Below are 22,111 nucleotides of genomic sequence, written 5' to 3' on the forward strand. Positions count from 1 at the left end.
GATTGGCCTGTAGGGAGGGGCGGCCCTGCAACCACACACACACACATATATATATATACTGTATGTCCCACATTATTTACCAGCTCAAATGTTCACTATCTCACAGCAGTGGAAAGACCAAGGTTAATCATGAGGTATCACTGATTATCATTGTGATTAACACAGCACTAATAATGTTCCCTCTCCAGTCTCCATTATCACTACGTATTCAAAAACGGCCTATATTTACAAACACCAGTTGTGCTTATGTCAAAATAACTTGAACTGAAACACAGTTTAAAGCTTTCGAAGGCTTTAGGACATTGCTTCAAAAATATATTGTCAAGCTAATATAAAAAAATGAATGTATTTATTGTCGTTTGTTACAATAGCATGCAACTCGCATTTGAAAATTGTTTGTACAACTATTTAAAAAAGGGGCAGCTAAATGTCATACTGTAGCTGTTCACTAATTGCTGCCATGATAAAGTCTTTTTTGTTTGTTGTAACGCGACTGTGTGAGCTACTGAGCTTTCTGCATAGCTGCCTGATTTGTGTAGGAAACTTGAATTGTCAGTCTGTGTTGGTGTTGTTTACTCAGCTGATGAATGTACGTCCTCTTATGCCTTTACTACTGTTAATGCTGCAAGTGTCCCAGGGCTGTGTCGGTATGATGTCCAATGCTGGGACAATGTGCTCTACTGTCTGTGTTCAATTCAATGTTAAAACACTTAGAGCAAGCACCCTGTTGCTTGGTGAAGAAATGGAACGCACCTGCTGCTTTTACACTGCTATTTTTCGGAGTGATGTCAAACACAATCTAGGCATGTGGTGCCTGATTTTCCCAAATAAATATATGTTTTCTGTGAACAAATGACATGTGTGTTCTGTTGTGTAGGACTCACAGATGAACTGATTCATGAGCAGGAACTATGTACAAGTAATTCATTTATTTACAGTTTAAGTACACAAATACAGTGGCAAATATAAATGTGAGAAAGTAAATCTCGCTGATCTGTTTGCTTACATAATTCACACGATGTAAAGCGGCTGACCGAAGAGGTCAAGGGTGAAAATCCAATATTAGAGGAGCAGCAGCAAGAAGAATGAAGTACAACCATTTCATTCTGAAAGACATGGCAGAGAAGTGTCCAGATTGAAAACAAAACCCCACTGCTGCTGTAGAAGTTCAGCTTTCCTCTCAACAAAGAATGCTTTCACAAAGTGTTTAAGAGGATTCACAAAGAATGCATTTCAGTGCCCGATACTGCAGTTTGTCACATTGGTGGCCGATCACTGAACCTCTAATACCAAGAACAGTGACAGCAAACATGTCGCACAAAAAGTCTTTCACATTCATCTTCCCTGCCAACAGCACGCTCTCTGCAGTCCCTCCATGTCTCTGCAGGGGCCAGCTGACGGGACACTACTACATCTAGGCATCTCAAACTCAGGTCCCTAGAGCCACACCCATCGACAGATGAGCAATCATTTTTACAACATTATCACAAGTAATTCACAGCTTGGAAATTATACAAATAAGAAAACATTTTCTCTGTACAGTGAATGGACACATGGTAAAATATGCTAGATGATGTCCTTGCCCCGTACGTAAAGTGCACTTCCTTAGTATGGAACACTAGAAGGGGAAGCGGGCTCATTGGACCCGGAGCCTGGAGGTGAAGACAGAACATATTGCCAACTAGCGTGTGAACACACAACCTCCATCACCCAACATACCAAAGCAGATTAGTGGTACGTTCAGGGGTTCAACTAGCAGTCGAGTCCACACCTGACGCTGAAGGCTCACCCCTAAAACATGCAAAGAAGTACTTTCTTTTTATTTAATACAAATGGCTATATAGTTACTGAAGAGAGCCCATCAGTGGTGGTGGCCATCATTAAATCAGGAAAAGTGGTCAGTGGGAATGAAAAGTGAAAAGCATCACACCCCAACAATTACCCATATATATATATTTATAAAATGAAGAGCTGCTGCTTTATTTTTATACATTTTACTGCACAAAAGAGAGATTTTATTGATCAGGTATCGAAGTAGCAGTGGAAATGTGGGGTCCTCGATGACAGATGCTTCTGCAGAGGAAGGAGTCTCAACTCTCATCAGTGAGTCCGGCTGCCATGTTAGCCTCAGACACAGCACTGTCCATTCAGACTAGTGGTGGTGGTTTGTTTTGACGTCTCCTTAAAAAGCAGACGGAGTCTTCCCGAGGTCTGGTCACTGTTAAAGGTTCTGGGAGAGGACCAGAGTCTGAATGAGACAGCTGTTCTGAGAGCAGTCAGAAAGCAGTGAGTCAGAAGGTGCTCCCAATGGTAGCTGTAGTTAGGAATAGTAGTTAGTAAGAATATTAAGATTGCATCTTAGTGGAAAGGGCCTGGTCCGCCAGGGTGCATTGTGGGTAGGCTCATCGAGGAGCTAGAAGATGGAGACCAGCGGTCTGTACACCGGACATCATCTGGGGGAAACACAGCACAGGACACAGGAGGATCAGAAACGAACACACCCCTAGGGGCATTAGAGGAGCAGTGTGTAGGATCTGGAGGTTTCCAACTGAACCCCCCCCCACCCCACCTCTCTCAGACACACCTATTTTGAATAGGTGTGTCTGTTCTGACTACTGTAGGAACATGTCCGTGCAACAGAGGTTTCCCTGAAGAGGAACGGCTCCCTATTCAGTTCTGGATGACTCGTCCTCCACTAACTATTGTTTTAGGTGACGATACACTGATGGAAACATACCGCTGATATTCCATTTCCTCTAAAAGATCCCCTTAGACCAGCGGTTCCCAAACTTTTTCAGTCGGGCCCCCCTTGGGTAATTGGAAATATTTTCGGGACCCCCCCCCAACCTGGTTCCCATCTATATTGGTAGGATTCATTGTATATTGTTGTAAAAACATTACATTTTCTCTGCTAATAAGAAGAAGATCCAACTATCATTTTATATTTTATTATGGATTCCACATGAGCAAAAGTGCTTGTAATATATACTGTGAATTAATTTGGCCTAATTAAAACTAGCAGGCCTTCTTCTCTGAGTAGTAGATTTTTTAATTCAAATGTCTTTAAGGAAAATATATGAATTAACTACTATTTCTACTGCAGGTTGCAAACGATCACATCACGTTACCATTCCTATTCCACACTAGCTCATCAATGACTTGTGTGTGCTTGCTTTCCCTCGCAGATCTTCTCAAAGCGGGGCTGTTGTTTTGAGACTCTCTCAGTTCATTCTCAATGTTCAGCTTTGATCTGGATTTGGTTTTGATGGCAGCAACAGCAGAAAAAGCCGATCTCACACAAGTAGGATGTTGCAAAAGGCAGCATTAGCCCACAGCTCTCTGACCAATGAGATATTTCCGAGCAGTGTTTGTTTACAATTGAATAATAATATTAATACATTTGATTTATATAGCACACTTTAAAAACAACGTCATCTCAAGGTGCTTCACAAAGCTAAAAGGAGAAAATAATAAAGCAAAACCATCTTCCCGCGCCCCCCCTGCAGCCCCCCAGTTTGAAAACCACTGCCTTAGAAGTTACACACTGCTCCTTATAGCTTTACATGCATGCTTATCTGTACTGTCACACCTTCTGAATGTGGGTAGCATCTACATTCATCAACAGTCTAAATGTGTTTTAGAGTCACAAATTCACCTAAAGCATTTTAATACTCACGTTCAAAACGACCCAATTTCTAAACTGGAGTAACAGCTGGTAGTAACTAGAGATTGCTGATTGGTAGCTTGTAACAATATCAGATCATTTTCTGGCTATGGACAATATCAAGCAAAAATAACATCAGTTCTGTCAGGTGAAAAATGGACAGGGAAGGAATACATGTATAGCATTTCATTAAGAAACACAAATGTTATATGTGATGCAGGGAAGGAACACTAACAGGGTGGGCTTACAGTGCCGCTTACATCAGGCAAAACATTTGCAAACATTTATGAAATTCCAAAACTAGGAGGGTTAGGGAGTGAAATGATTAGCGGCTGAGCTCTCAAGCAGCTGCAGCCCCAAGATATAAATGAAGTGGACTGAGCAAAGATGATCACTCCTTCATTCTATAAGACAAGGCTCAAAAATACAGTCACAAGAAAAAGAAGCAAACATATTGCTCCTATAAACACATTTTGCACATTGATCATTGCGGTGTTGCAAACTAACTGTTGCATTACTTGCCCTCTGATATTTAGAGGTGTGTTAAAATTCAGGTTCATGAACTCATCTGGAAAGTACCGCGGAAATAAAAGCAGAATGTGTCATAATTGCTACACCTGAAGTTACAGTTTGTTCACTTCCTGCAGTGGAACAGGCCTGCACGGTGATTCATCTTCTGGGTGTTATCCTGGTATGTTCAGCAAACCTCGAGGACATGTAACTGCCAAAACCTCTTTGAGACACTGTGTATACATCATCTGTTCCTTGTCTTTTTCTTTAAACACTAGGAAGCTAAATAAACGTTTTTCCTTTCAGAACATGCTCTCAGCCTCAGCCAGGACAAAGCTGAACGCTGACATGCAGATAAGAAGCTTCATATCATGCAGGTGCTTGGTGGAAAGGCCAGGGGGGGGGGGGGGGGATCTGCAGGTGAACATTGGACTGCACCAAGCAAGGCTGGAGGTTGTAGGGAGGCACATCCCTATTGGAGGATAACACTGCTTCACAGCAACAGTGCAAGCAACAAGCCACAGAGCTGAGTAAAGGGGCATTACGTCACCCATGGGGAGGGAAGAAGGGAGTCACATAGTTGGGCTGTGATGCACTGCGATGCATTTTCCAATCCAGTTCTCAGAGGACTTCCCTGCGCTGCTTGTTATTGTCAGTATCTGACTGTTCAATGATAATGCAGCTGTGATGTCATCGTCAGCAAAGTGGCTGTATAACTGAATAGGGCTGCCCTTAACCAAAGATGTTCCTAGTCAACCAGTAATTGTCACTTCCAGGCGTTAATCGACTGGTGGTCACACGTTCATCATATTTTGATGATTATTAAATATATATTTTTTTTATTTTGGCTTCACAAAATGGCTTCATTTCATGGGCTAAGAAAGAATGTTACAGGTATATTATTCATATATCCATACAATTGGAAGGTGTGAAATGATCCCACACTTGGGATTTCTTGACATTATTAACAAAAGTACATTTAAATCATGGCACAACTCCCAAATGAAGTTTGAGGGGTTTTCAGGCTGATGCAACAAAACTTGCTTGACTAAGACTTTTTTAGCTGACGAACATTTGGTTAACTATTGGGGGGGCAGCCCTACAGTTTAATGACTGTTCTAGTCTCTCTCTAAGCACAGTGGTGAATAAAGCGAGACTCAGCGCAGCCAGGTGTAGAACTGGAGGTTGGAGCCATGCATCCCGGTGCTGTGCAGGACTCACCCAGTGTTGCTGCCGTCACACAAGGACGTGGCGAGCGTCTACTTGGCGTGATGCTCGTAGGGAATACTATTCTGAGGTTGGGGGGAAGGGAGAGAGAAGGCCCAATATGTCAAGTCAGAACCCACAGCCTGCACCAGCCCTAACAGCTGGAGGAACAGGACACATGTGGCTGGTGGAACAGCATCAGGACTGTTCTGGATCTGAGCACTGTTTGAAGGACTACACATCAGTCTAGTTTAAATCATGTAGACTAAAGCTAATCCTATGAAGTAGCAAGATACAGACTTCCATAAAGACAACGTTTATATTATCATTCAAATGTAAATCCAACTGCAGGGTTTCCCACACATAGACTTTACTTGGGCGGGCCGCCCAGGTATATTAACGGCCGCCCAAGTATATTTCACGACCATACTTGCCAACCTTGAGACCTCAGAAATCGGGAGCATTTCAAAACATAACCGGAATCGTTCAAATCCAAACGATACCCAACCCTATGTGTGATGTAGTAAAATTGTACCGTACAAACCGAGGGAAAATGTAAAATACGATGCCGATCGATTTTTCTGGACAAGTGAAAAATGTATTCGGACAAGTAAATTGCCAAATTCACTCGTCCATGGACAAGTACTCTCTAAAAACTTTTTCTTACACTGATTAAGTGCCCTTCCAAGCCAATAAGCGTGGACGGGCAACCAGCTGCCCTTACTGACCACGTGCAACGATGTTTTGTGTATATAATGGAATAGTCTACGTTAAATGTAAACATTTCAACTTCTCAAATTAAGACAGACATTTAATTATCTCGTAAGGTCTTAACCTGTTAAGCCCCGAGCCTGTTTTTCAGGTCTCAGGTTCGAAAATAACATTCCCAGAACAAATTACTATAACTTAACTTCTAAAAGGGATAAATTAATAATCTTTTTAGAAAAGTCAGAATCAATATAGATTTTTTAAATTTTAAAAGTAAATTCAGATTGAACATAGTAACATTTTTTTAATTATTGTGTCCGTCCAAAAAGAAATGTTCTTATAGTGAAAACCACCCTTGAATGATGGGATAGTAGACTAAAAGCTTTAGGAATCCAAACTATAACATATAATAAGTACCCTGTATCAAGATTGATGCAAAACAAGTGACATTTGACCTTTTTAGAGCGATTTAGAAGAAAAAAAACATTTCTGGGGTCATTTGGGTGCATTTTCCATATCTCTGGCCCCCCTCGGTCGATTTTGATGATTGACACCTCTTTTTAACCGTTAGAGCCAATAGAATCGAGGGGGAGTTCTGAGAATCCATCTAAACATTACCCATTGGTGAATGAGTGATGCGCAGCCAGAATGGCCCGGAACCGGAAGCTGCGATACACTCTGGTGGCTATCATTAGCAGCTAATATGAAATCTCAGTTTCTGACATAAAAATGGAATGATGGATTATCAGTAAGCATTTCAAAGTGACAGACACATTGGATTAACCATTGGATTAACGTTCAGCAGCGTTTTTATCGTTTTAATGCCATTGAACACAACTTCTGATCAGAACAACAGCTAAGGTGAGACGATCTCCCGTTTTTGCTCTGTAAAGCTACGTGTTGTGATGTCTGTGTTTGTTTCCCCTGTCGCGAGCTCTGATCGCTCAGTGATGATACTAATACCTATAGAATCTGTGGAATCTCAGCTTTAAATCTGACATATTGTATGTGCAGTTACGATAAGTAATAAGGGTATTTTTACCTTGAGTTCTGTGCCAAGTGCGTCAGCATTTTTTCGCTAAGGGCTCATTTAGCCGCTTCTTGTGAGACTTGTGTTTTGTTTCAGTAAAAGCGGTTTGTATCGTCAGTTAGCTGAGTTTCTTCCCGTTAAATGGGTATGACACATTAATAGGCTTTTAACTATTAAGAAGCCCTGAGACACAGTTTCGTGAAAAAACACCCCGCAGGCCCCGGATTAGGGGCCTCTCGGGCTTAACAGGTTAAACAACCTATAGATTACATTGTATTTAGGATAAAATACACATGTTTCTAGTCTAGAAAACAGTTAAATCAACAGAGTTAAGTGGCTGGATTGGAATTGGGCCAATAAGAAGAGAGCGGGTGCGTCTTCAGGGGTGAGTTTTACCTGTGAGGTGGACATGCGGGAGGTGTCCTGCCGTCCTGTCAGATCTGAGGAGGACACGTTGACAGGAGCTCCGCGGTGCAGGCGCATGCTGACCTTTCTCTCACGCTCCATCCCGGACACTTGTCGAGGAGACGTGTTCGCTGGAGACCAGAGATCAAACATGAGGAGGGAATGCATGTGGCGATCATAATAAACACTATTTGATCTATTTGTTCTGATACTTCCATCATTAAACAACATTCCTACCTATAACTGTCCACACTTTTTACTGCTGATACATTATGGTATACCATTGAAGTCTATACTTTAACATTACAATCCTAACTGCACTGCACTGATGGTTTTACCAGTATTTGCATGAGGAACTGACCTGTGTGTGAGGTGGGTGTTAGCGGGGTGGCTGGGGCTCCCTCTACGGCTGCTCGGGGCCGCCCTGATGCAGCAGGGACTGCTCTGGCCCCCGGGGTTCTGCCGTGCCTCAGCCTGTCCTCCCGGTCCCGCCGCTCCCTCTCTGCTTCCTCTGCTGCACGGTTGGCTCCCTGTGTGAAACAAAAAAGAAACTAAAACCACTTCCTTCTTTATGGGACAGGTTTGGACCTAGTTGCAGTTCTCGAGAAGCCTTTAAGTGTAAGAGCTCTAGAATGAAAAGTAGGCATGGTAGAAATAGACGTGAGTCACTGACAGCGCATGGAGTGGTAAAACAAATTAACATGATGTCATTTCCTGTCAGCATTCTTCTCATATAGGCGAAATTACTCCAAACTAAAATCAGTTTTCCCTTTTATTTATCAGCTATAAAATACGAAGATGTCAACACTCTCCAACAAATCAAGACAGGTATCTACAAACATTTGAGTTTTAATTATAGCTTATATTATACAGTTGAGAATATAATTAGTACTCACAAACTTGAGCATGTTCCAGTCAAACACATAGTCGTAGGAGAAGCCCTGTCTGTGGAACAGGTTCCTGAAGAGCTGCCGGAGGTACGAGTAGTCCGGCTTGTCATCGAAGCGCAGGGAGCGACAGAAGTTCAGGTAGGTTGCAAACTCAGCTGTGGTAGAGAACAAGAAAACATCTCTTAGCTGATGGGATGACCGAGTGACTATGATTGGTCAAAATCATTTTTGAAATATCTTAATACTTGTATCAAAAGCCAAAACCAATTAAATGCCATGTCCCTTTTATTCGTTGCTTCACATTTTGACAAATCAAAGCAGGTCTTAATTCCATTTTTGTATTGAATATGTTTAAAACATTTCTTGGGTGTATAACATTTCTTAAACACCACTGGCAGTGCAGGAGCAAGTTCTAAGCTGTGTAGATCGTGCACTTAAAATGCATGTTTAAACTTGTGTCAATATGGACATGCTACACGAAACAAAGGTGGTAACTCCCTTCTTTTGAAGCTGCCATAAAGTCTAAATATGTGTTAATCCTTAACTTATGATATTCCCAGTCCTTAAGGGGCCACTGTCAAAATGTTTTTGTTCATACAAAATGAATGAAAGTCACAAATGTAAAATCTATTGCTCAATGTCTTCCACACTTGTACAATATGTTCTCTTCTTCCTGCATTGTACACTGTATTGTAATACGTTGTTAGCCACAAAATGAATGTGAACCAGGTTGTCTCTGCCGAGTTTCCACCTCTTTTTATGTTTGCCAAATAGTTGTGTTGCTGACAGGCAGGTGGCCTTTAAAAGATGTTGTGCCTTATAATGAGCATTAACTGTTACTGAGAATGAACGCTTAACTTACCGTATACAAGTCAAATCATACTGTTTAAATGAACATTACCAGTGTTTCCCCATCTTTGCTGAGCAAGAGTATTTTGTTAAATGCCTATCACAAATCTAAGCCTGTTGAGTACAGGGATTGAAGCATTACAACGACTTATTAATTTGTGTTTTAGTGTATTTTTTGGATAATTTATAATGAAGGAAACCTAAAACAAGTAGATACTCACAGGGGTATCCCTTGCAAAGAACCTCAATGGGGGTGGACATTTTCTTCTCACTGATCCGCTCATACTTCTGCCTCTTGGTAGCAGCCTTGAGGCCTTGCCAGGGCAATGAGCCGAGGTTAAAATACATGAGAACATAGCCCAGTGACTCCAGGTCATCACGCCTCGACTGTTCTGTAGAGGGGGGCAACAGACAAAGAGAAGGGTCAATACTGCACTGTAACTTTCAATTCACTGCCTAAGAAATACAACAATGTGCTTAAAGCCTATTCTGAGTGTTTTGTGTGTTATTTACCAATCCCCAGATGTGTGTTGATTGAGGCGTAGCGGGCGGTGCCGGTCAGGTTCTTGTTCTCTCGGTAGGGGATGTGCTGGTGTGTTCTGGCATCGCGATACTTTTTAGCCAGGCCAAAGTCGATGATGTAGACCAGGTTGCCCTTTTTGCCCAGACCCATCAGGAAGTTATCGGGCTTCACATCTCTGTGGATGAAGTTCTTGGAGTGAATGTACTCAATACGACTGATCTGTAAGGGAGGAAAGAGAAAAATAAGCTCACAACACCATCATGTGAGGATATTTGGCAAACTCAATCCCACAGTTCAACCGTCTGAAACATCCTTCTGTACACTAGCTAGGTCATATTTTGTGGGAGGACAAGGGGCAGATGACTGACTGATCTTGATACACATGATGTGAAGCATACCATTGGCCTTTCAAATGGTATTCAATTATCTTTGTCTGTGGACCATTAACACAGGGTTGGCTATTTTATCCCCTCCTTTCCACATTTGTTTGTGAATGAGAGGCCATTACATTGCAAACATTGAGGTATAAAAGCACTATATAAGTGCAGTCATTATTTATTAGATAACAATAACAACAAAAATGTATATCTCGTTGCTGCAAAGATCTATCAGCAATCTTTTTCCTGAAATATATCCAAGGAATCGCCTTCTTTAGGATAAACTCAATACTAGAAAAAGGCTTCTATCTCTTCTGATTAATCGAAATGGAAAAAAAATGATATACCAGAAAAACATCTGATATTCTAGTAGCAAGTGCCCATAGTCTCAATGACGGGACCAAATAAACACTGAAGCCCGGTCTGCTCTCATTTTCAGATGCCCTGGATGAGTGGTGGAAAGTGTGATGCAATCGAAAGGAGGCTTTGCATCATAAGGTGTGTGTGTGTGTGTGTGTGTGTGTATGTGTGTGTGTGTGTGTGTGTGTGTGTGTGTGTGTGGTGTGTGTGTGTGTGTGTGTGTGTGTGTGTGTGTGTGTGTGTGTGTGTGTGTGTGTGTGTGTGTGTGTGTGTGTGTGTGTGTGTGTGTGTGTGTGTGTGTAAATAGTAAGCGGTCTCACCATCTGATCAGCGAGCAGCAGGACTGTCTTCAGGCTGAACTTGCGAGAGCAGAAGTTGAAGAGATCCTCCAGACTGGGCCCCAGCAGCTCCATCACCATCACGTTGTAGTCTCCTTCTGCTCCACACCACTTTATGGTTGGAATGCCCACTGCAAAAACATAGAAGTAAATGCAATTACAATGGGAAGAACACACAAATGTCAGGAGAACACCTCATGGTGATGTATTTCACCAAGCTGAAGGCAAAATAGAGAACAAACAATGAAGAAGATAGCAGGAAAACAAAGTAGATCAAAGTAATGAGGACAGTGAGGTGGGGCTGATGACATAGAAAGATGGAAACTGAACTCACCTCCTCCTTGCATCATCTTGTAGATCTTGCTCTCGATGTGGAGCTGGGGGTGTTTGGTCTTCACACATTCCAACTTAATGGCCACCTCTTCACCCACTGAAATGTCTGTGCCTGAAAAAGGACAAATGGTTCTCAGTTTACTCGTCTGTAGCCACAATGTTGCATATATAGTTGTGGACACATGCAGCAACTGTCCCTGTAACTCTTCACCACATCTATTAGTTAAGCTGCAATGTTGTGCACAACCTCTCAATGTGAAATGTCCAAGTGTGCAAGTTGTTTCACAGAAGGAGATTTCTCTAGGACAGGTGTATGGTGCAATTTGTACGACCATCTTAGACAGTTTGCACATCCATTCCGACTGTTTACAAAAGGTGACTGAACCATAAGGTTAAACAGCTGAATAAAGAAAACATTATGGACCTCTTTAAAGGTCTCTTTAAATAAAGATGATGATGATGATGATGATGATTATGATTTTGTGTGAATAACAACTGCTGGGTTCATGTAATTGACCAAACACCAAGTTCTTGTTTCAGCTACAGTACAGTCAGTGAATAAGTCCTGTGTAAATACAGGTTTAGATCAAGAATAGAATCATGTCAACATCTAGAAACCATATTACTGGCTCTGTGACAAGACATAAGTCCACTCCTTCAACATCTGCTTTCGACATGACAACATCAAAGGCAAGTTTTAATTAGGTAGAGAAGTTTTCTAAGCCTGCAAATCTAAAGCTATTTTGACTGAGAGATAAATGATGCAGGGTTTCCCACACATAGACTATACCTGGGCGGGCCGCCCAGGTATATTAACGGCCGCCCAAGTATATTTCACGACCCATTTAAAAAAAAAATTTTAATGTTTTTTTTTTTTTTATTCGTCCGTGACCACGACGCCATCTGCGATCGATTAACTTGTGGACAATGATCCCTCGCTGCCTTGCTCTGATCTCGCCTCCTTCTGGCCTGTTAAGTGGCCTGCCTCACACAGGGTGACAGGCTGTCCACATGATGTGGCCTGCCGACATGGCCACTGTCATACAGATCATAAATCAAAGCCCTTGATTGGTCTCTGTGTGTCATTCAAGCTCGGGATAACCTCAGCTCAGGTGAGGTAAAGGACTCTGAGTGTTTAGATAGTTAACTTAGTCTAAGTTCTCAGTGGGTCTCAAACGGTGTGGTCACCATTTATGTAAACACATATTTCCATTTGAGAGGGTAGTGATTGGTCTAATGGAGAGTGAGGTGGGCTGAAGATCGGAAGGCTGTGAGTTCAAATCCCGCCAGGAACAACACCACTAGTGTGCCCTTGAGTAAGGCACTTAGCCCTTAGTTACTCCAGGGAGAATGTCCCTGTAATCGGTCATTATAAGTCACTTTGGATAAAAGCGTCAGCTAAATGAAATGTAATGTGATTAGTAAAATATGCATGAATAAATAAATAAAAAGTTAACTAGGTGAAAAAAGGTAAGATACACTTTTAAAACTTGTTGAGAGAAAACTAGTCTTTGCTGCTGCCTCAAAGAGGAGCAGGGGGGAGAGGAGGGAGACAGGAGAGGCTGATTCAGGAGCACAGACACACTCACAACTATAAATGAACCAAAAATAAATGAATAAACAAGTTTCAGTGTTTTTTTCATATTGGATATGGTATGTTATTGGTTATGGCCATGATTTTATGATTATTGAAATGTATACAGTTCTGTTTAATATAGGTGTTTCCATAGATCTAGTCTCTTTATTTTCCCCTCAAAATGCACCAGATTGATGCATTTAACTCCAAAATAAAAAATTAAATCTTACCGGGGGGGCATGCCCCTGGACCCCCATAGGGGATTTGAGGTCGACCCCCACTAAAAATCACATGGATAGGTTCCTAAATACATTAATAAATACATTTATTTTTTTAAATAGTAACCCATTTCCATATGTTCATGTGTGGGTAGTAGATTTAAACTGTTCGCTCTGCCATCGCGTGAAGGGTCTGCTAACAAGCGACCAACAGAAAGGTTAATGTTGTTGCACGTCACCTCAACCCCCCCCCCGCTACCACCACCCCCCAAAGTATATTTCAGATCTGTGGGAAACACTGTGATGCCTACTTCAACTGGAAAGACCAGTGCTCCCAGTGTTTATTTAATCACAAACACACACATGACTACTGAGCAGTAAATGAGTAATGCAAACTGAAAGAAGCTGCCTAGGAGAACTGAAATAGGGCAGTAGTTTGGGCTGTGGAAGGTACACTAGTTTCTGTTAATCATGCTTTAATAGCAAAGAAGCCTTTATTGTCACTATGTGTTAGGGCTGCTCGATGATGGCAAAAATCATAATCTCGATTATTTGGGTCAATAATTGATATCACGATTATTAAAAACGATTATCCATTTACTTTAAAAACATCCATTTATTGAAAAAAAAAATGTGAACAGTATGTTTTTAACAGTTGATTACCCTGAACGTTAAGTATAATTCAACTGAAAAACCAATACAAAAAATATAAAAAATAAATTAAAAAATAATTGTTTTATTTCGATGATGTTGTTTTCATAATCGTTGCAAGCCAAAATCGTAATTTCGATTAAAATACGATTAATTGAGCAGCCCTACTATGTATAAAATACAATGAAATTACAATATGCCCATACAATAGTTGCTTAAAAAACACACATATTCGCAAACCATTTTTACAAAAATAAATAAAAGACAAAAACAAGAAGAAATACAGTTAAAGTGCTTTTGTTGAATAAATGAAGCAGATGTGCAATACAAAAAACAAGGCAGTTGTATGATATGAAAGGATAAAATAAAATACTGGTGGCTGTAATCAAATTAGGGGTGGGCGATATGACGATATATATCGTCTCCACGATATTAAGTCTCCACGATATGCCTTTTCAGAGATATCATATCTATCGTGATACAGAGAGTCACTCAGTCATAGAATGTGAGTGCTGCCAGTGCTGCGAGTGCACCAGGGTAGGATTTTCACGGCGGCCATGACGGCCATGCCGTCATTGCCCCTCGGTCTGGCCGTGAAGCCCCGAAAATAATTGTAGGTCCTACGGCCACCATGGCCTGCGTGCCCCTGATACTGTTCAAATCTCGAAGTTGCTTTAAAAGCGTCAGAACAGTGATTTCTGAACTGCATTATGCTGCGTTCACAACGGACGCGATGCGAATATTCTCACCATTACGGCCCCTACACACGCCGGCGTGCGTTGCCGCTTCAACTAGGGATGCACCGAATATTCGGCCACCGAAAATTATCGGCCGAAAATGGTTAAAAAGGCCTTTTCGGCCGAAAGGGTTTTAGCACCGAAAAAATATCACTGAATGTCAGAACAGGCTTACGTTGGTAACCTAACGTGTTGTTGTGATGACGTAATAAAGACGCGGCGACCATGCTCGCGGCTGGCTCACAGGTGGGGGGGGAACATTGACCTTTGTCATCGAGATTGCCCTGAGCCTTTAACAAATCGTATTAAATAATCTGATGACAGACTGTAAACAGAATAGCTGAAATGTTAACAAACTAAATAACTCAGTTTCCTCTAATCATTAACCCATGTTTGTATCATGTAGTTAACTCCGTGTGTTGCTGCTAGCATACATAATACCTGACGTGGAAACGTTACTCGTGGATGGGGCTACAGAGCTGCTAGAAAGACGGTCGAACCCGGTACATTCCTCCGTCTGCATGCGGTGCACTTTTGCTAAATGTTTAGACAAATTGCTCGTGCTTACATGCTAAACTCTTATTGCACTTATGGTAACAAGTATTCTCCACATCGAGACGGGTAAAGTTTAACCACACCTCGGAGCGCGTTCTCTCCGCCATCTCCGCAGTGTGCTCCGCTGCATGTAGCAGCTGCGTGTGTGTAAACTGCCCCGCCCCCTCGCACACAGACGGGGGAGAGAGATCTCGTCTGATCGAAAATACATCATAGACGCATTTGTTGTCTTTGCATATTAGAAACGAGTTGGCGACACTAAGACTGCGATATAATGTTTTTTAGCAATAATACATGACATATATAAATGTACTGTATGCATTCAAAAGTGCTGAATAAATGTGTTATGGACCCATAATAGTGATTATTATTTAAGTTAAGTTTTGCCATAATCATGTCTATTTCCATAATCAGGTAGCTCAACAACATTGGTAAAAAATGTATACATTATATATATATATATTTCTATTAATCATTTTCGGCCTTTCGGCATTCGGTTTTCGGCCAACTGTTTCCTATTTTCGGTATCGGTTTCGGCCAAGAATTTCCCATTCGGTGCACCCCTAGCTTCAACGCTTCTGCTCATTCACTTTGAATGGGGTGACGTCACGATTCGCCGAACTGCATTGTGGGAGCAAAGCGTAGCTTCTCTCGCGGTACTCGCTGCAAAAGTTGAGCAAATGTTCTACTTTTGACTCCTCGATGGAGGCGTCAGCCAATCGAATCATATGCCAGTACAAGCTCTAGCCAATCAAACCGCGTGCTTGTGTGTCTGGGGCAGGAGATTCATGTGATTGGTTGTTGGTCGAGTTTCAGGGGCCGTTACCGCTGGAGTTTCACCGCGGCTGTCAGCAACTCCTGTCATTCAAACAGGACGCGCTGGAGAGGGGGCTTATATCCATGTAAATACTGTGACAAAATGAACCTATTTTACCGTGATTTAATTGTAATACACGTTTCAAAATGATGCCGAAGTAACTAAATACTGATAACGGTTCATAAAAACCAAGCTGTCTAGTCTTCAGACAGTATTGCCTTTTGTTATTGCCTTTATTGTCTTGGTTGATTCTATTGGCTTATATTTTATCAATAAGGTATTTATATTGTTTTTCCCTTTTGAAACAGATGTTCAGTTATGCTAAAGTCTTTGATTGCACTTCAAGTCTAAAGTTTACATTTTAATTGTTTGGCACTGACTTTTCCTCATTGATGTTTTATATTTTACTTAGTTATGTTTTACTCTCCTTTTCATGTTTATTGATCACTGCTAGTGCTACCTAAAACAGAAAGTGCATTTTTATACTGAGAAACTGTGCCTTGAATATTTTTATTTTATTTAGCAAGAGAGTGCACTTTACTTGGTGAATAAACCAGTGTTAACGTGTGTTGTAGGGTGTAGGCCTACCTACTTGAACACTGAGGAAGCCATATCAACATTCCTGTTGAATTGTTCATTCAGGGATTCATTGCAGAATTAAAACCAGCTTGAAATGGTATTTTGGTCTGTTACTCCTTTTTATTTTAGTTTGTGTTACCTTGTAGGTGGTTGTACTGTTAAGTAACTTGAAAAATAACCATAATAACCGACATTAAAAAATATCGTGATACTGCTTGAAAAATATCGTGATATTATATTTTTCAATATTGCCCACCCCTAATTCAAATAGATGTAATAAAATGACCAGTGATTTTCAGTTGGTGATGTGGGTTGCGAAGTAAAGACAGGGCAGTGTAGCTGCTGTCATACTAAGAACTGAACATTAACTCACAGATAGCAGGGATAAAGCTAGCTAGCTACCTATCATGCTATATTTGAAACATATATTGTAGGGCCATACCTATACAAAACATGTCTGAAGTTTTTTTTTTCAAAATACCAAACAGATCACCCATTTTAGCCTTGTCCCATTCTGCTCAAACTCCTCTTTGAAGCCCTGCTAGAGAAACGCGGATCTTGGGCCCTTAGCTTGAAAAAAAGAAAGAAGAGGAGGCGGAGCTAATGCCTGATCAGAATTCTACCAGAGATAAAGTTAAAGGGGACATATCATGCTATATTTGAACAATATATTGTAGGGCCATGCCTATATAAAGTATATAAATATAGTATATTTATAAATATAAATACCAAACAGATCCTGCATTTAGCCATGCCTCATTTCGCTCTATTTGCTCTTTCCAGCGCTGTTTTTGCAGGGGGCTGATTCTGTGAGCTGCAGCTGACCACGCCCCCCTGCAGGAGAGGGGAGCTTGCTTTGAGATCAGCTGCTGGGCGGTCTGTAGAGGGGGAGGAAAAGAGATCTCCGTCCACCCTTACATATGATTATATAGTCATTATTCATTTGTTTTAAAGCAGGAGGCGCAAAAGCTTGCCTCGGGGAGGGAGAAAAAGAGTCACAGCGGAGAATAAACAGAAGGGCAACCATGGCAACCATGCAAGGGAAGTCTTCTTCGCTGCTTTTGTGGCAGACTACAGCGCCACTTACAGGCCTGGCATATGTACTACAGCGTCTCCAGCGCTTTCGAGCGGCAATGGCCGGCCGTGGCCCAACCCCACATTCCCCTGATAGGTGGAGAGTTGACCACTAAGCGGAGCACCACTTTTGTGACGTAGAAAATAATTCAAATCTGGATCAGTCTGTATCAGATCTGTTACAGCCCCTTTTTTAGAGATTTGGGTATAGAGGAAAAGAGAGAGGGTTGTATTTGCTGACACTTGGTGAGTTCCCTGACACACCGGGGACATATATTCATGTATAAAAGACGTACAAGAGTGCATTTTGCATGATAGGTCCCCTTTAAATTCTGCTGTGATAAAACGCCATCCTGTTTAAACCACGTCAAGGATTATTTCTGAAATAGTATGGAGCTCAAAATGCTTTTTCTCTTGTAGGTTTATCGCAAGGTGAGTTCTGCTTTTTAAACACATGTGCTCTACAAAGTACAGGTTAGCTCTGAGTGTTAGCGAGGCTTGCTAATGTAAACAAAGACGAGATTACGTCCAAAACACGTCAGGCATTGTTTCTGATGGCAACTTTCTGTGGGTCCGCTGCCGATTTGACGTCAGTTCGGATGGAATCTGTATCCGCTCGTTGTACACCCGTTTTTAAAAGATTTGGGTACGGAGGAAAAGAGAGAGGGTTTTATTTTCTGACACTGCGTGAGTTCCCCGACGCACCGGGGACAGATATGTATGTATAAAAGACATCACAAAGTGCATTTTGCATGATAGGTCCCCTTTAGGCTACGACTTAATTTAGAAGACTGCCTATGCCTCTTGCTAAAGTGACAACTTCCCTGCTATCACATTAGTGAATAACTAAATTAAAGTCTGTTTCCTGTCCAATGTGCAATGTCCAAGTAACTGTGTATATCAATCTACGGATACTGAAATACTTAGGGGGAAAAAACGATGACATTGAGATTTGAAATGCTAGGTGGATTGTGCCTTGGGCTTGGCTTCAACTTTGAAGCATTTCATTTAGCTATACACTGTACTACTATGAACTTGGTGAAGACTGTAAACTGGATGGTATCGTTTGTTAATTGACCTTTGGCTTCAATTAAAGTGTCATGTATATATACAATAAGGGTTACCCGTCGTCTGGAAAAACACAACAGTGAAGCCAATAGGAAACAGTGGTAGAAGAAGTATTTAGATGCTTTACTTGAGTAAAAGTACCAATACATTATTGTCAAAATACTTCATTACAAGTAAAAGTCCAAAGTACAAAAGGATTATCAGCAACATTTAATGTGTTATCTTATGAGTTATTGTGCGGTAAAATTGTCTTTATGATATTTATATATGTGACATTTCTAGATACATTTGCTGCTTCAAGTAGAATTGTACTGTTGTAAACAAACACATATTGTAAAATATTTAAATATATATATATATATATATATATATATATATATATGTAAATATATTGTGACTGAAAGAGTTAGTCCACTAGTTTAATTTTTAGAGATGAATTTGTTAGAAGTAGCTAAAGCTGTTACTAATAATGTAGTGGAGTACAGTTACACTATGTCCCTTTTAAATCGAGTGGAGTAGAAGTATAAAGTAGCACTAAATATAAATACTCAAGAAAAAGTACAAGTACCTCAATGTAAATACTCAAGTAAAGTACAAGTACCTCAAAATTGAATTTAAGTACAGTACTTGGGTAAATGTACTTAGTTACTTCCCACCTCTGCAAGCAAACAACTGTATTAAGAGTAAATCTACTTATACTGAGCCCTGTTCTTAAGAATAACATTACATACTGTCGATTAACCGATGTATGTTCATTAGGATGAATCCAAACCAGCAGCAATTTGACGTTTTCATTGGTATAATCGGAGATAATGTCATAAAAACAAGCTAGCTGCCTTACCTGCATCTTCTATAATGCCTGCAATGCCACAAATCTGTCAATCTAGTTCAGCTCACATCTCATCCTTTTCAGTATTTCAGGACAAAATAACGTTACAGTAGCTAATTTACTAAGTTACGTAAACATAACAACAAATGTTAGCTTACAGAGGCTATTACAAACGTGATTTGAACCTAATACAACTCTGTAATGATAAAAATGTTGCTTAAAATCAACATGTCTAACCACATTTGGTTGGTGAAAGTACTGTCAAGATGAAAATAACGTGTTTTACTCACCTAAATAGATGTCCCCGAAAGATCCACTTCCGATCTTCCTGCCCAGTCTGTATCGGTTCCCTACTCTCAGCTCCATCTCGCTGATAGCTAAGGCTGTTGCTTCGTTTGTACTTCGGGAGTTTATCGTTGCGTATCCTTAACGTTTAGCTTTGAACCTTTTGTTTACGTTACCCACGGCAGATAACACCTTCACTAACCGATATACAACCCCCTTAATTCACATTCCCCCGCCCCCCAGAATCCCAGCTCCTTCCGTAACAATACAAATGTCACCATCCCTTTTTTACCTTTCTGAGGAACGGACACCTAAAATATCGACAGCGTTCGATAGTGTGAAAATCGTAGTTTATGTTCTCCGTATTTTTGGGGTCATTATTGCCCAGAAACAGAAGGATGGAGACGGATTTTGCTGATGGACTTAACCCCTAATATCGTAAGCAGCTTCACTCCGCTGTCGGTTATTTTCCTCCGCCGTGAAAGCTGTCATTTGCAGCTGACGTCACTTCCCCTAGCAACTACAGGCAAATCTAGGAAAAACACCGAAACTGTTTGTTTAATGGTATAAAAAAAAATCTGGAATGTTATTAACAAGCAATTATATCATTCATATTTAATAACTATATATTTGTATAATAAATTGCATAGTAATTAATAGGTCATTAACATAGGTAATTAACATAGACTGTATATATAATTAATCCATAAAAATCATAATCAAATTACTTAATTTATCCGGAGGTAACTCTGGTTTTGTGACATTTGGTCCATTTTAGAATGAAACAAAGAAAAGATAAATAGATAGATAATACAAAAATAAAAATGTTTCATAAACATAAGAAGTTAAAGTAATAATATGCAATAAAAATATTCAATAATTAAAATAAAATTAGAAACATTAAACATTAGAAGTTCAAGTAAATTGTCCAGTCAAAGATAAAATGAGATGAAATAAAATATGTATATAAACATAAGAAGTTTAACACACCAGCTTTCACACAATTGATGACAGAACTGTTGACTGCAGTCCAGGGCACATGAAACCAAACTAGAATGAAATATGCAGGCCCATTTTTGCATGTTTGGAACATGGCCTGCGCTCAGATGAATGCAATAAGTGTGTGGTTTTGCCCATATTGTAGTAAGAATCAGGAGAAATTGTGCAAATCAAATCAAGTTTTATTTATATAGCACATTTATAAACGATTTTTGGTCGAGCCAAAGTGCTGTACATAAAATAAAAATAGCCTACAGTAGAGACATTTTACAGCAAATACAACAGCACAGATTGTTCAGAATATCAGTATGAGAAAAACGACACCCTCTATCCTTAGACCCTCTGTCCTTAGACCCTCTGTCCTTAGACCCTCACATCGTACAAGGAAAAACCTCCAGAGAAAACCCACAGTTTGAGGGGAACATGGGAGAAACCTCAGGGAGAGCAACAGAGGAGGGATCCCTCTCCCAGGACGGACAGACGTGCAATAGATGCCGTGTGTAAATCAGTGCAGACAATGTTATAGTCATTGTGAACCAAATAAAAAAAACTCAACACCTGCATCTTCAATGGGCCACAATTTCATTCTGTACTGTAAATGGATGTACGTGTATCAACAAACTGTAATCTGCTTGCTTTGCATACGACATAGTGGTTAGTGGTTACTAAAAACGCCTTACCCCTATTCCTATGAATGTCATTTAATCTGCTGTTATCAGTTTCGATTGTCAAGGCAAGGCAAGGCAAGGCAAGGCAAGGCAAGGCAAGTTTATTTATATAGCACTTTTCAACACAAGGCAATTCAAAGTGCTTTACAAAAAATGAAAGAGATTAAGAAAATGGCATTTAAAATCAGTCATTAAAAAGAAAAGCTAATAAAATAAACATTAAAAGAAAAAATACATGGATAAAAGTTACAGTGCAGTCAATTAAACATTAAAAGAAAAAAAGTACATGGATCACATGTCAGACAGACAAGTTTTGGTTAGGATGAGACAAAGATCTTGTGTGTTGTTACAGCATTTAGAATCCACATCATAGACACACATTTTGTCACAAAAAAGGAAATATTGTAATAAACAGGGAAAAACATTCTGTGTAGGTTACTGGGTTTATTACACAATTAAAGCACTGAACACAGTGAGCTAGAATGGAAAATAATTGTATTCAACATCTTTTGGCAACCAGTCCTTCAATCTGTCTCAGTTCCTTTTAGAGAAGTAGGCCATGCTCCAATATAACATCTAAGGTAGAACGTCATATGGAAATATATTCAAATACAGTCTTATTCATGCCGTTATCGTCAGAAAGCCAGCCAATAAATTAGTATACCAGCCGCAGCTTATATATCTATTCCATTTGATTGATGAGAGAGAGAGAGAGAGAGAGAGAGAGAGAGAGAGAGAGATAGAGAGAGATAGAGAGAGATGTTGTTCCATTTTAGAATGAAATAATAAAATATAAAAAAGAATAAATGTAAATAAAGGATGAAATAATAAAAACATAGCAAAAAAACATTTTTAAGAAGTA

At 40.3% G+C, this 22,111-nt stretch overlaps 1 protein-coding gene across 3 annotated transcripts; it reads right to left on the reverse strand.

The window, feature by feature from the left end:
• Positions 1-909: 909 nt before the first annotated feature.
• On the reverse strand, positions 910-20,066 carry csnk1db (casein kinase 1, delta b). 3 transcript variants are annotated; one of them, XR_004570155.1, is made up of 11 exons: positions 19,588-20,066; positions 11,195-11,305; positions 10,843-10,991; positions 9,776-10,004; positions 9,484-9,654; positions 8,420-8,568; positions 7,885-8,053; positions 7,515-7,654; positions 5,396-5,466; positions 3,677-3,771; positions 910-2,453 (listed from the first exon to the last, which is right to left on the reverse strand). XR_004570155.1 is itself a non-coding variant. In XM_034227511.1 (10 exons), exons 1-9 carry the CDS (start codon positions 19,661-19,663, stop codon positions 5,434-5,436), a joined length of 1,227 nt encoding a protein of 408 aa, XP_034083402.1. In that variant the 5' UTR covers positions 19,664-20,066; the 3' UTR covers positions 910-2,453; positions 5,396-5,433. The 3 variants fall into 3 exon arrangements, 2 of the variants coding, with proteins under 2 accessions (XP_034083402.1, XP_034083401.1); XM_034227511.1 differs by lacking the exon at positions 3,677-3,771; XM_034227510.1 differs by lacking the exons at positions 3,677-3,771; positions 5,396-5,466.
• Between the last annotated feature and the right edge of the window lie 2,045 nt (positions 20,067-22,111).

The sequence above is a fragment of the Gymnodraco acuticeps genome, unplaced genomic scaffold (genome assembly GCF_902827175.1).
Source record: "Gymnodraco acuticeps unplaced genomic scaffold, fGymAcu1.1, whole genome shotgun sequence".
Lineage (NCBI taxonomy): Eukaryota > Metazoa > Chordata > Actinopteri > Perciformes > Bathydraconidae > Gymnodraco > Gymnodraco acuticeps.